Source organism: Ursus americanus, chromosome 14, assembly GCF_024610735.1.
Source record: "Ursus americanus isolate L20-20 chromosome 14, mUrsAme1.1.p, whole genome shotgun sequence".
NCBI lineage: Eukaryota > Metazoa > Chordata > Mammalia > Carnivora > Ursidae > Ursus > Ursus americanus.
Genome location: NC_142140.1, coordinates 42,018,258 through 42,031,327, shown reverse-complemented (window position 1 = coordinate 42,031,327; position 13,070 = coordinate 42,018,258). Strand labels below are relative to the sequence as shown.

Genomic DNA, 13,070 nt, shown 5'->3' with positions numbered 1-13,070 from the left:
CCCCCACGTCTCCGGCCCCCTGTTAGCAGCCGCAGCGGGTCCTGTCACGGGAGAGAAGCAGCACTCGGTTCAACTGTGCAAGGAGTAGAACAGAGTAGATCTTTTCCCGCCACTGCTCACCTTCATGAACTCCAGGTGTTGCAAAAAAATGCCTATGAGGAGCGTTGTGTGAAACAGGTCATTAAAATACGTTACTGAGTTTTGTCTTATACACTTTCATACATAGCTTTCCTGAAGCATGTATGTTTTATAAAGTTATTTTTTGTGTAGGCATTTTGAGTGTGGCAAGTGTATTAGTAATAGCTTCTTGCAGTCTGCCGGCACGTGATCTAAAAGTAAGTAATCATTTGCGTGATGTCACGTAGAACAGTCAGGTGGTTCTCGTGCTGTGGCTCTGGGCCAGTGGCAGTGACGCTATCTGGGAACTTGTTAGAAATGCAGATTCTTGGGCCCCACCCCGCCCTGCCGAGTCAGAATCTCGGGTTGGCCTGGCCGCTGATGTCTTACCCAGCCCTGGAAAGGATTCTGATGCCAGCCAGAGTTCAAGAACGACTCATTCAAACCTGAATTGAGAGGTTCTTGTATTTTTCTTGTAGATGTGCTGATAAACTTTGATGTTAAGATTAAACTTTAAATTTTAATGTTTAAATGCTAGACTTTAATGTTGCTAAGCAGCTGAAAGCTGGATCTGGGATCAATAAAATTTTTTTTTTAAATATCCCATTTATTCACTTGAGACAGAGAGTAGGAGTGGAGGAAGGGGCGGAGGGAGAGGGAGAAGCAGACTCCCTGCTGAGCAGGGAGCCCGATGCAAGGCTCGATCCCAGGACCCAGAGAACGTGACCTGAGCCAGAGGCAGACACCCAACCATCTGAGCCACCCAGGCTCCCCTCAGTAAAATGATTTTTATTTATCAGCTCTTTGTTTTTTTAAAATATTTTTCTATTTTTTTTTAGTTTTAAAGATTTTTTTATTTGAGAGAGAGAATGCAAGCAGGGGGAGGTGCAGAGGGATAAGCAGACTCCCCACTGAGCAGGGAGCCTCATGTGGGGCTCGATCCCAGGAACCCGGGATCATGACCTGAGCCGAAGGCTTAACTGACTGAGCCACCTGGGTGCCCCAGCTCTTTGTTTTTTTATATCAACAGGTGACACTTGGACAGAAACACTGGCCTATGTGCTCTTCTGGGGAGTTGCAAGCATTGGAACATTTTTCATTATTCTTTATAATGGCAAAGATTTTGTCGATGCTCCCAGATTGGTCCAGAAAGAAAAGATGGACTGAATTTGTGTCTGTGGAAAGCGGCTTGGCTTGGAAGATTCCATTATGCAGAACTGGAGTCTTTACTGACCCGCTTTCCACATCAGCCCGAGGTCTTTCGAAAGCCTTTCTCCAGAAGCCAGCCCTGTGCTCCATGTGGGGGGAGGACCTACAATCAGCCCCATGTTCCTGCCTTGACCATCTCCTTGCTGCTGGCACGGCTCTAGTTATAATTGGAAGCTCTTCTGTAATTAAAACATAACCTGAATCCAGCTCCTGGAACAGAAGGAATTCCTCTTCCCTGTCGATTTAATCAACTGTTGCAGAATAAGTAATATATTTAAGAAATCTAGCTTCTTTCCTTATTTAAAATGGTAAAATTATTTTTCTAGCTCAGTTTCCTCATTGTCACTGTAGAGGCAGTTGCTGTTGCAAGCAGACGACCCCACACGTCTTTGGACTTTTCTCTGAAGTTGGGTAATAAGCTGACGCACCTATGTTTATGCAGCGTGAGTCTCTCAGACGTCGCAGGCGTAGGGAGTTTGCTGAAAGAGCCTGTGACCCCCCGGTAAGGCGCAGGGGAGCCGACTCCGGCGTTCCGTGGGAGTTCCGGCTGGGCTGCCTTCTGAGTTCAGCTTGAACTTGAGTGTAAAGAAGTTCAGATAGACTTTATCTTTTTTAAAGGTGTAAATGAAATCAAAGAATGTAAAGTCTGTGTCTTATGCTAAAGGTCCAAAGCCGCCTCTGTGTGAAGGATTTGCCCCCGCGTGGGAAAGACCCTCGGTGGGTCAGCTCCTCCCTCCCGGCTGGGTTGGTTCCCTTGGGGTGCGTTCATCGAGCCGCGAGAGCCTCTCGGGGGCTCTTCGCTGGACGTGGTCTTGCACTGGCGGACAGCAGCTGCTTTCCACGCACGGCACCGTCCGCGCTTCTCACTCTGTAAAGGCTCCTGTTAGCTTTCAATAAGTGTGTGAAATTTAGTGCTTCCAGGAGTCAGAGTTCTGCAAATCAAGGACCAACTTTCATTGTTAATTTATGTGCAAAAACAAGCCTGAAAAATACGATTTCGAATCTGCGCATAGTTCTAATTATAAGTTGGACTGTATATTCAAACTGTAATTATGAAGTTTAAATATTAGCAATGTGTGTAGGGTAGTACACTTGTCACTATTTTAAAACCGTTCGATTAAATACTGCTACAATACTTGTGTTGTGCTTGAAAATATGTACAGTTTTTTTCGACAGTAAGACCTTCTGTGGTCCTTAAATATCTCTCAAAGCGCCTTTATTTCAACATGACTTTTTTTTTTCAACATTATCTTTTTATAACATTAATAAGAGTCGTTGCTTCTAGAAACTCTAAAGGAGATAATAGCTGGAAGCCCTCTGTAGCTTAAAATCAGTCATTAAAACTTCCAGTAGGGTAAGTAATTAGAACTACCTGTTCTTAACATGTAAATAAGCATAATTTGTTCCAAAGATGAAATGTTTGAAACTTGGTTCATGTCTACTGTCATACATTACTCAAGTGCTACTGGGCATTTCCCGTGAAGAACCGACTTCCACGACCACAGCAAAGACCAGCTGAGAGCCGCTCATGTGGCTCGTGTGGCTGCTCCCAGCGGATGGACTGACGCTGGTGTGTCAGAGCCTAACGTGTCCGTATGCAGAGCCCTGCCGTGATTTTATTTCTAAATTCATGTACTGTACATCCTTAAGTGAAAATAAATGTCGTACTCTTTTCTAACCACCGGTGGTATCGTTCCCATACTTTGTCTTGAAAGGGATATTCTTTTCTTATTTTACCATTTTTTTTAAAGACTTTATTTGAGAGCGAGAGAGAACACAAGCAGGGGGAGCAGCAGGCGGGGGGGCGCCGGGAGGGAGAAGCGGGTTCTCCGCTGAGCAGGGAGCCCGACACTGGGCTCGATCCAGGACCCTGGGATCACAACCTGAGCCGAAAGCAGATGCTCAACTGACTGAGCCACCCAGGCGCCCCTTGATTTTAGAATTTTAGAACTCACACAGAGCAGCGCGTGCAGGGGCTTTATAGAAAAGTAGTGTAAGTAAGCAAGAAAATCCATAGCTTCTGAAATCCTGCTTTCCAGTTATCACTTGAGAAATTGTGTTTGTCTGTGTAATTATTTCTTTTTTTTTTTTTAAAGATTTTATTTATTTATTTGACAGAGATAGAGACAGCCAGCGAGAGAGGGAACACAAGCAGGGGGAGTGGGAGAGGAAGAAGCAGGCTCATAGCAGAGAAGCCTGATGTGGGGCTCGATCCCACAACGCCGGATCACGCCCTGAGCTGAAGGCAGACGCTTAACCGCTGTGCCACCCAGGCGCCCCTCTGTATAATTATTTCTTAAAGATAAAACCAGGAAAATAGTAAAGTATGTTGTCCATAAAAAGATGTCCCCCGCACTCCCCACACCCCCACCGCTAGTTTTTCAAAACAATACAGGTCTCACCTGGGCAGAGGGACCGTGTTGCCGATTAGAGACTGATCTCTCGGGCCCCGGGAATGTGTCCGTGACAAAGTGGGAATGCACCTCGGAGGCCTCCACCCACGTGGGGAATGAGGCGAAAGTCCTTGCAGATGGATATGGGCCTACCGTCCCCCTTGTGAGCCGAGCAGAGCCGCCTCGGGCTGTGTTGTGCCCGGCCCCGGTGTCGGCTGTCTGCCCGGGCTCTAGCAGCTTCCTTTCCTGCCCAGACTGGTGAACATGGAGGCGCCCTAGCGGCTTCCTGCCAAAGGGTTTTCAGGAATTCTCTACCACCCACGCCTGTGACCTTCTGTCCTTCCCTCCAATACACCAGTCGGTGTTGTGTGCCCAGTCATCTCCAGCTCCTTCTTTCCGTGGGGCAAAGAGAAAGGTTAACGATGCTCCGATGGCCTGGTTATACTTCAGTACGAACGAGGTGTCAGACTGTGTTGCCCACGGCGTCTGCTCTTCCTTGCAGCTCCCGAATGACGAGCTTTGTCCTGTTGAGGTTCTGGGACCGGGGCTGGGGGTGGACAGGGGTGGGGCCGGTCCCCAGAGTCCTGTGACGAAGATTGGTCAGTCCTGATGGACTGGGATGGACTTGTGGGGTCAGTTAGGATTGGAACTGGAGGTGCACTGGGGCTGGTGTAGGGGGAAGCAGCTTAAATCAGGGTCTTGGGGTTTTATCGTCCCAAGAGTCCTGATGTCAGAAGAAAGTCTCCCAATAAGGATATGTTATGATAAGTTGTTAGGATCCCATGTCTCTTGTCCCGTGAGGCTCCCCAGCATGGCCGCTTGGCCCATGGAAGCCAGCAAGACCGAAGTGCCCGTCTTTCTCGTAACCTCATCTCAGAAGTGTCGTCCCATCACGTCTGCTATTCTCTGTGGCTCCGAAACCAGTCACTGGCCCCAGCTCACGCGAGGGGAGGGGAGGAACTGCATGGGAGCTCAAGTGCCAGGAGGTGGGCATCTCGGGGGAAGGGGAGAGGGGGGAGAGAGGGAGTGCAAGCAGAAGGGGGTGGGGAGGGCGGAGGAGGAGACAGACACGGCTGTGTGCCAGGACCTCCCCGTCCAGAGCCACTGCCCGGGTGCCCCGCGCCGGGCACAGCCTCACCGCTGCTACCGTGGCTCTGGGCTCCCTTCCCTCTGGGGCTTAGTCTAAAGCCTCATTGCTTCCCTCCTGTGTTTTGGGGCCCAGAACAGAATGGGGGTGACCAGGCCCTGCCGCTGTGGATGCCTGTGTTCTTCCCAGGGCCACCCCTGCGTCCTCCCGGAGAGGTCACCACGGGCCTTGCTTGCCCTTCTTGCTTCTCGTTTCCTCGCACGCCTTACGAGTCCGGCACATCCGTGTATCCCTAAGCAGGTGTATCGTGCGTGCACTCGGCCTGATGTTTCTAGGGCCCATCCACGTTGGCGGACCCCACTGTCATCCCTTCCTGCCAGCTTGTTTGTAGGGAATGGATTTACGACAGTCTCTGTGTTCATTCGGATTTATAGATCCCAGTTCCCTTTTTATCCGGTCTGATGCTGATGGACATTTCGGTGGTTTCTGGCTGGTAGCTCTTGCACTTCCTACTTCCTGCGGCTGTGCGCCTTCTCCACACCTCCTGGCTCACATGGGAGCGTGTTTCTCCCTGTTGTCTGCCCGGTGGGAGAACGAGGAGCCAGAAATACACCAGAATAACATGAAATCGTTTTCTGAATGGGTTGTGCCATTTATGTGCCTAGTGGTTCCACGTGACGACCGATGCTCGGTATGCCAGACTGCCTAATTTTTTCATCCAGTAGGTATAACGTGGTATCTCATTCTGGCATTTCTCCAATCACGGACGAGCCTGAGCATCTTTTCATAATTCTTTCTTTGCTCATCGGTGTTCCCGTCCTGTGCCTTGTTGAGATCTTTTGCCGGTTTCTGTTAGATTGTCTGGCCTTCTTGATTTCTTGTCAACTTTATGTTCTAGGGAATTGCTTGTTGGGTATATGTGCTGTGTAAATCTCCCACAGATCATGCAGGGCAGGGCTCCCATGTTAAACCCTCAGTGGGGTTCTGTTGCTCTTTGAAGAAAGCCTAAGCCCCTTGCCTGGCCCACAAGGCCTTATTGACCTGACTCTGCCCACCCCTCCAAGCCCACCTCTGATCACTCTCCCCATTCCAACCACTGGCCTCCTTTCTGCTTTCTCACCCCTGGGCCTTTGCACCTGCTCTTGCCTCTGCCTAGAGAGACATTCCGTCCTCAGAGCTCCTCCTCCACCACCTCCCTCTCACCCCACCCCTTGACCCATTTCTTGCCTTAGAAACAATCACGGTCTGTACTCATTTGTTCCCCATGATGGTCACTCTTCCCTCCCAGAATGTAAGTGCCATAAAGGCCAGGGACCATGTCTGTTTTGTTCAGCACCGTCCCCAGCACCTACCCTAGGACTGGCTTGTAATACACCAGTGGGTGTTCTCAATAAAGGCTGATACTATGCAGATGGGCCACAGTCAGGAAGGGAAGTGGTTCCCGTGTCAGAGACTGGTCAGGACATTCTGGTTAAGAATTTCCTATTTGTCGATGACGTTATGGCCTTACAAGTGGATGTTTAAATCTGTTATTTATTTTTCTTCCCCGGACTAATGTTGAGTAGAAGCTGATGGGGAGTTAATTCTCTGCCCCCCTTTTCTGTCAATGAAGTGGAACAGCCACAAATTAATTTTTCTACATAACTCGGACAAAAGTCTAACACAATAGTTTGCACACGCCCCCTCCGCCCCCAGGACTGTTGTAAGGGCACACTCATGCCTAATGTGGTCTCTCATGGCCTCAGCCAGAGAGAGACCCTGACACGGGCAGGCTGCCCAGGACACCACTCAGAAGGGTTGAAAAGATACTGAGCTCACACCCTGTTTTACACCCAGCGAATTAGACATTATTTTTCTGATTTTTCTTAGGGACTCTAACCATCACGTGAGGGTCTTTGTACGCTGCGTCAGTCTGGCTTCACTGGCTGTATGGGGGGAAACACGGGGAAGGTGATGGAAACAAGACTAGGTGGATTCTCCTTATTTGCCGTGTTTTCCGAATCAGCTCGTCCATTTACATAATGAAGGAAAATCACGTGTGAAGAGAGAGCTGTTAAAACTGCAGCCAGTATGTGACCGAAAACCTACAGATACACTTGGCTAGGCGTTTATTTATGAAGACAATTGCTAAAAATCCAGCTATTTCCCTCCCTGATTTCGTAGAGCTAAGCCAAGGGCCATTATGTCTCCAGCATTAATAGAAAGCTTCCTGGAGCCCACGATCTGGCCGTGGCATCCAGGTGACTGTTACGTGGACAGGGATGGAACGTCCCTTTCCCCCTCCAGTCCTCTGGGAGGAGGGTGGACGAACGCCAGATGGCCACTTTCGTGCAGTACCTAGAAAATGCTCAGCCAAGGATTTTTTTGAGACAGGACTTACTACGGGTTCAAGAGGATACTTGAGAACTGTTCTGCTCTCCGTGAAGTTCACAGAGACCAGAGTAAAACCGAGCCAAGGCCTGAGGCCTTTTCCTCTGGAGTACATTATTCTAAAACAGCGTGACTTCACCTGTCCGACTTTGAGGCACAAAAATCATTCAGCAGAAGTGGCTTTTCCATACAATTGAAGTGCTCAAAAATGCTTTCAAAGGTCTGAAGTTCATTTTTGATGTAAATATTCCTAAATGCATGACATCATGGGGCCCTGGCCCTTGGGTTTGGCTGGCTCCGGGCGGGGCCTGGGTAGGCACAGGGAGATGTCAAGGCTGGCTCGCAGGTGCTTCGGATGGGCGGCCAGGGGTAAAAGCAGTGACACACAGTAACCGAGTACACGGATGAGTTAGGACAGTGTTGGCCTCCACGGTCCTGAGGATACTTGGCATTTGGGGCTGACACACCCTGCCGATGCCGGACCCCAGGAGGGGCGGCCCGTGTTCTGTGACCGTGACTGTGACCGTGACCGTGCCTGCGGGCTCAGAGGGAGCCTCGCTGTAGGGATTCAGGAACAGACTGTGCATGCCGTGTATTTGACCTTGAGTGTGCCCACTCTCCAAGCCCTGGTCTGGAAGGTTCGTCGACACTAAACGCTCTGATGAGAAATCAGAGGACTGCGTATTTGTGGTTCGTGCAGGCTGGTGCGCACGTTTTAAAGGCAAGTGACTTTTTATAACTGGCCGTGAGGTGAAGCTGCGAAATGTTGATGAGATGGTTGTAAAAGACGGCAGAAGGCCTTCCTAATGCCTATTTTTGTTACATAGGACACTTAGAGCACGAAAAAGAGGTGAAAAAAACCCTAAAAACAAAAAAACCCACCTCCAACTGATGCCCCACAAAAATGTTTGTACAAATTTACCCAAAGAAACTTCCCCGAATTCCGTATGTGGGGGAAGCACAGAGTGTTAGGGCAGGCAGGGGCCCTCTCCGCTTAGGGATAACCTTGACCTACTTATTGCAGTTAAGACAGGCGACGTTGGCACGGTGGACTGATGCTGTGTCGTAAACACGGCGTCTTCATTACAAGATGCTCTGTTGGAGTTATACACACTCTGGAAAACTTAGGTACAAATAATTTAAAATGGACTGTAAGTGATGTTCACCGTCTTTGCTCTAAAGAGTGGGCCGCCATGTCCAAATATGGCACCGTCTATGGGGAAGTTGGATTTCCCTTCACCCTGGACGTGGCTGGGGCACCTTTTCCAATGCGCCACACCCTGGGGTAGGGGCCGTCTGCATGGACCGCGTACTGGAGTTGGGGGGACTGGTCCTGGACCCACTGTGAGAGACCTCAGATCCCAGAAGCGACCCCCTTTGTGGACCCCAACCAAGGCCTCCCCTCTGCATGGCCAGTCAGTCCTGTTAGTAAAGAACACAGCAGCTGCATACTTGCTATGACGAAAAGAAAAAGGAGACGTGACTTTGCACCAGTGACATTCAGATCTGTGACCTCAGGCACTTGCAAAAACCTCTTTCCCTGCTGATCTAAAAACGATTGCCCTCTAATATTCGGGGATTTCTTCAGAAGAAAATAAACCACTTAAATTTTATTCCATAAAAATTATAGTCCAATTTCAACTCACAGCAAGTCCTAACTGTAGGACCTCTCTAGACTCAGGAAAGCAATTGTCTTCAAGACTGGCCTTGAAAAGCCCGCGACTCTGGTGACAAGGAGGCAGCACGATGCGACCTTGGGGGGGACTCAGAGGGGAGCAGGGGCCTGCTCCGCAGGTGGGGGTGTGGGTCCCCCCAAGGGAGCCTTCTTCCTCCACAATTGTTCTCGATGGATCCAGGAAGACGACAGGCTGAGAATTTCTGGAGTAAATATTTTACAAGCAGCCAAGGAGATTCCACCTGTAAATCGTAGCTGCAGGACAGGGAGCAGCTGACCACAGTCTCTGGGAAGCCCAGTCCTCAGGCCACGGGGGGCGTGTCTCCCCTCTTGAGGCAGCGCGTGACGAAAGTCCCCAGGGCCACCAGGGGGATGCACATGATGGAGGCGGCCACCAGCAGGCCGATGATGGCCAGGGCATATGGGGGGTAATCCTTGGTCACAAGCTGACCCTGAAAGGAGAAACTGAGGGTCAGCAGGAGGGGCCACTGCGGGCAGAGCTTGGCTTGGCGGAGAGGCTGTGTGCGGTGGGTGTGTCTGGGGCCATGTGGCTCACTAGCACGTGTGCTGGGTAGACTGGTCCCCGGCGCCTTCTTTCACTGCCGTAAACGTCAGCCCGCGTGCGTACAACCGCTATTTTGGCACTATCCCCAAAGGGTCACCCCAAGAATAATCAGGGGCCTTCCCTGCAAGGCACGGGTCGGGGCACCTCCATGTAGGGGGCTAGCCTTAGCCCAGTGCTGGCCAACAGAACCTTCTGTGATGACAGAAATGCGCCATATTGGTGGTGTCCAACATGGCAGCCACCAGACAGGGGGCTACCGAGCGCTTGAACCGTGGCCAGTGAGAGGGAAGCACTGAATTTTAAATGTCATTCAGCTGCAGTGCATTTAAATGGAAATAGCCGCATGCGGCTGTTGGCTGCCATCTTGGAGGGCACAGCCCTGGTCTAGAAGGCCTGATGGACCTCTGGATTCAGCTGGTGGATGTTGCCCTGAATGCAAATTAAAGCTGATGAGGAATGAGGCCAAAAAGCCAAGAAAGGCACCGTGGGGGTGGGGGGGGCGGGGGCGGGGCAGGTGTTGGCTGTCAACCCAGTGTTGTTTGTAAACCAAATGCCGCTCAGTGTGGTGTGCGAAACCAGCCCACAAACTTTTTGTTACTCGCCTAGTCCCCTTTTTCGTTCTGTCCTGGCCGGTGAAGAAACTGGGGGGCGGGGGCATTTAGAAGCTGCTGCAGCAATCTGACAGCTTCGTCTTATGTCGGTTGAATATAATGAATAATTGCAGCTTATAGTCTGTAGGTCTTGTTTTCATTTCACTTTTCAAGTGGTTCACTGTCCTTGCATTTTATGAAACTACCAGGCTGCTCTGGATTGGGGAAGACACCCCAGTCCCCCAACCACGGCTGGAGAAGCCCTGCTGGGCACCACTGCTGGAACCAGGGGTGGGGGCGCCTTCCCATGGTCGCTATGAAAGCGCGTCTGTGTAGGGACAGCCGGGCTGGCGCTCAGGCCGAGGGCCCCTGTGTGACCGCCCTGGCTGTGCGGATACTGACACACTGTCCTGGTTGGGGCACAGAGGCTGCTCGTGCCCTGAGCGAGCCTGTTGTGTCCCAGCCACACCCGGAGCCAGGCCCTGCCAGGATCCGGCCACCAAGTGCTAACGCAGGTCCCCTCGGGCTCCTGCAACGTCCCTTCCAGAGGTCAGGGGCCAGGGCCTCCAGCCTCGCTCTGCCTTCCCCGAGGAGGTGGAAGTGGACAGAGGTCAGAGGCCCTGCAGGGGAGGGGGAGGAGGGCACTGCCCGGGGCGGGAACCAGCACCTTGCAGGAGACCTTCTCCCAGCTGCCAGAAAGGCCCCCTGGGAAGTTCTGGAAGGAATCCTACTCACTTTACTGGAGCACCTGTCGAAAAACCAAGGCCCACTTCTGCTGTCCCGGGCTGAGTGCTTTCAATACCTGGCTGATGTCTCTGTGTCGTGACAAATAGCCTACTCACGCCAGGGAAGTGGGTCTTTGGTTTCAGAAAACGTGAAGCTGGTGCTGGAGAGCGAGCCTGGGGGCCCCGAGACGGAGGGTACCTGGACGGCGTCCCAGGCTTGGTACTGCAGGGTCCCCGTGAGGATGTAGTCACTCAGGTAGAAGACGAAGAGGCTGACGATGAGGAGCGGGCTCACGCCGGCCCACATGGCCTTCCAGTACCAGCTCAGGGCGCGGCCAGTCATGGCCTTGAGGTCACTTTCGAACCTATTTGGAAAAGGGGGAGAAAGTCTGGATTATCCACGCTGTTGGGGGAGGGGGCTCCGGGGGTCACATCCCTTTGCTTAGGAAGATTCTGTTCTGAGCACCACCGATGACGATGACCTCTCGGGGTCCCTGTCTGATACCTCCTGGGGAGAGGCTGTGCCGGGTGGGGAGGGGAGAAGGGCTGAGGCCGCCACAGAGCGGGGAAGCAAAGCAACGACCCCATAATTATGGGGACATCAGAAGATACCTTCCTGGTTCCACCTTCAGATGAAGGCCGCTGGTGTAGACCAGGGGGCCACGCCCCATGGAGGGAGAAGTAGGCATGGAGAGGGGCCAGGGTGGGGTGGGGTCTGTGGCTTGTCCTGAGTTCCCACATAAGCCTGCAGACCGCCCCCTGCTCCCATGCTGCTGGTGACCTAGCTGGACCCTGGGTGTGAATTAATGTGCATACCTGGGGTGTTCAAGATGACACGCGGCAGAAGGAGTTGGGGTTCTTTTGTCCCTTCCCATCCCCTGCCCCCCACTTTCCTGCATAGAGAAAGGTGGGAAGAGCTAGCTGGCTGCAGAAGCAAGGGTGACATGGCACTGTTGCTCGATGGTCACTAGATGGCGCTGTCCCCTGAGCGAGCAGAGGGACTCCCCTCTCCCGGCCATTCCCGGATCCTGCTGCTTACAAACTCTGCAAGACACCTGAGACACCTTTTGCTTCTCCCTCCCTCCAGCCCTCACCACTTAGCATCACCCCTTTGCATGGACTTGTGTCCCTTCTCCGGCACCTCCCCTGGGCCCTGCCTTCTGTTCCTCTTTCCTCAACCTTCTCACTTCCTGGGAAACACCTACTCTTTCAGGAGACCAATCTGTTTCTCCCTCTAGACTGCCAATTCCTAGGTACCCAACTTGTCCAGGTGGACCCAGGACGTCCCCAGTGCTGGCACCCAATGTCCCACATCCCGGGAAATCCCTTGGTCCCGGGAAAACAGGGAGAATGAGTCACTTTAACCTGAATGTTCTCGACAGGTAGCAAATGGGAAGGATGGACACTAGTCTTTCTTGACCGAAAACCTTTTGGAAATGCTACACGTTATACCCCGTCTTTGAGATTCACAATGGTCTTCGAGGCTCCAAGAAATCCTATAGGAAAGAAATGTTGGCTTTGTTTAACTTGTGATGTCCCGAAATTATTTGATCATGGAAATCCCTTGGTGTGACAGGGAACCCCAGAGCTTCCAGGGACACGGTGGGAAACGTGGCTCAAGGGGTCTGGTTTTTAGGGTCATGGCTGGTCTTCCCCACCCTCACCATCCTCCAGACCGGTCTGGAGGATTGGAAAAGACTGAGACAACTTGACACTCCTTTAGTAATCAGCTCACCTCTAAGTAGCGCCTCCCAAAGTGTCATGTGCCTTGGGCTCCTCATATGTTAGAGTACAGGGTCCGAGTCAGCGGGCCTGGGCGGGCCAAGACCCCCCCCGCCCATTTTCAACCAGCTCCCTGAGGACGCTGCGGCTGCTGCTCTGGGACCACACCTGGAGCAGCAAGGCTCTCTAGACCAGTGGTTCTCAGAGCGAGAATGCCGGACTCCCCTGGGAGCTCGTTAGCAACGTGAGTCCTTGGGCGGCTCTCTGCACCTATGTGATCAGAAGCCCTGGGGTGAGGCCCAGAGGTCAACGTCAGAACCAGTCCTCTGCGCTCAATTTTGGAAGCCGCTCTAGACCCCTGGTCTCAGCCCAGCAGCACATGCCGTCATCTGGGGAGACTGAAAACGTTCTAGGGCTGTATCATGCCCTGGGATCGAGAACCGGACATGCTGAATTTGCCACATTTTCTAGGGTGTATCAACTGGACTTACTTTGGTCAGCGTGTTCGAAAAAGCCACTGGGGTCCAGCAGGGTTAACAGGCGAACATGCTATGATAAAAAGTAAAAATACAGAAAGCGGGGAGAGGAGATACTGGTTGAAGGTGGGAGCCAGGCAG

General features: G+C 52.0%; 2 protein-coding genes across 7 annotated transcripts in view; one reads left to right on the top strand and one right to left on the bottom strand.

The window, feature by feature from the left end:
* Positions 1-3,007, top strand: part of SACM1L (SAC1 like phosphatidylinositide phosphatase) — a 58,948-nt gene extending 55,941 nt beyond the window's left edge. The window contains exon 20 of the mRNA XM_045778415.2: positions 1,148-3,007. Coding sequence (XP_045634371.1) covers positions 1,148-1,284 — 137 coding nt within the window. The 3' untranslated portion in view covers positions 1,285-3,007. The remainder of the gene's footprint in view (positions 1-1,147) is intronic.
* Positions 3,008-8,755: 5,748 nt separating this feature from the next.
* The window catches only part of SLC6A20 (solute carrier family 6 member 20), a 33,284-nt gene continuing 28,969 nt past the window's right edge, over positions 8,756-13,070 (bottom strand). For 2 of the 6 annotated variants that reach the window (XM_045778546.2, XM_087867110.1), the window contains exons 10-11: positions 10,931-11,096; positions 8,756-9,303 (exon numbers count right to left, since the gene is read on the bottom strand). In XM_045778546.2, the coding sequence (XP_045634502.2) occupies positions 9,154-9,303; positions 10,931-11,096 (316 nt within the window). In that variant the 3' untranslated portion in view covers positions 8,756-9,153. The other 4 variants (XR_006776301.2, XR_006776300.2, XM_045778545.2 and 1 more) reach the window with 4 other exon arrangements.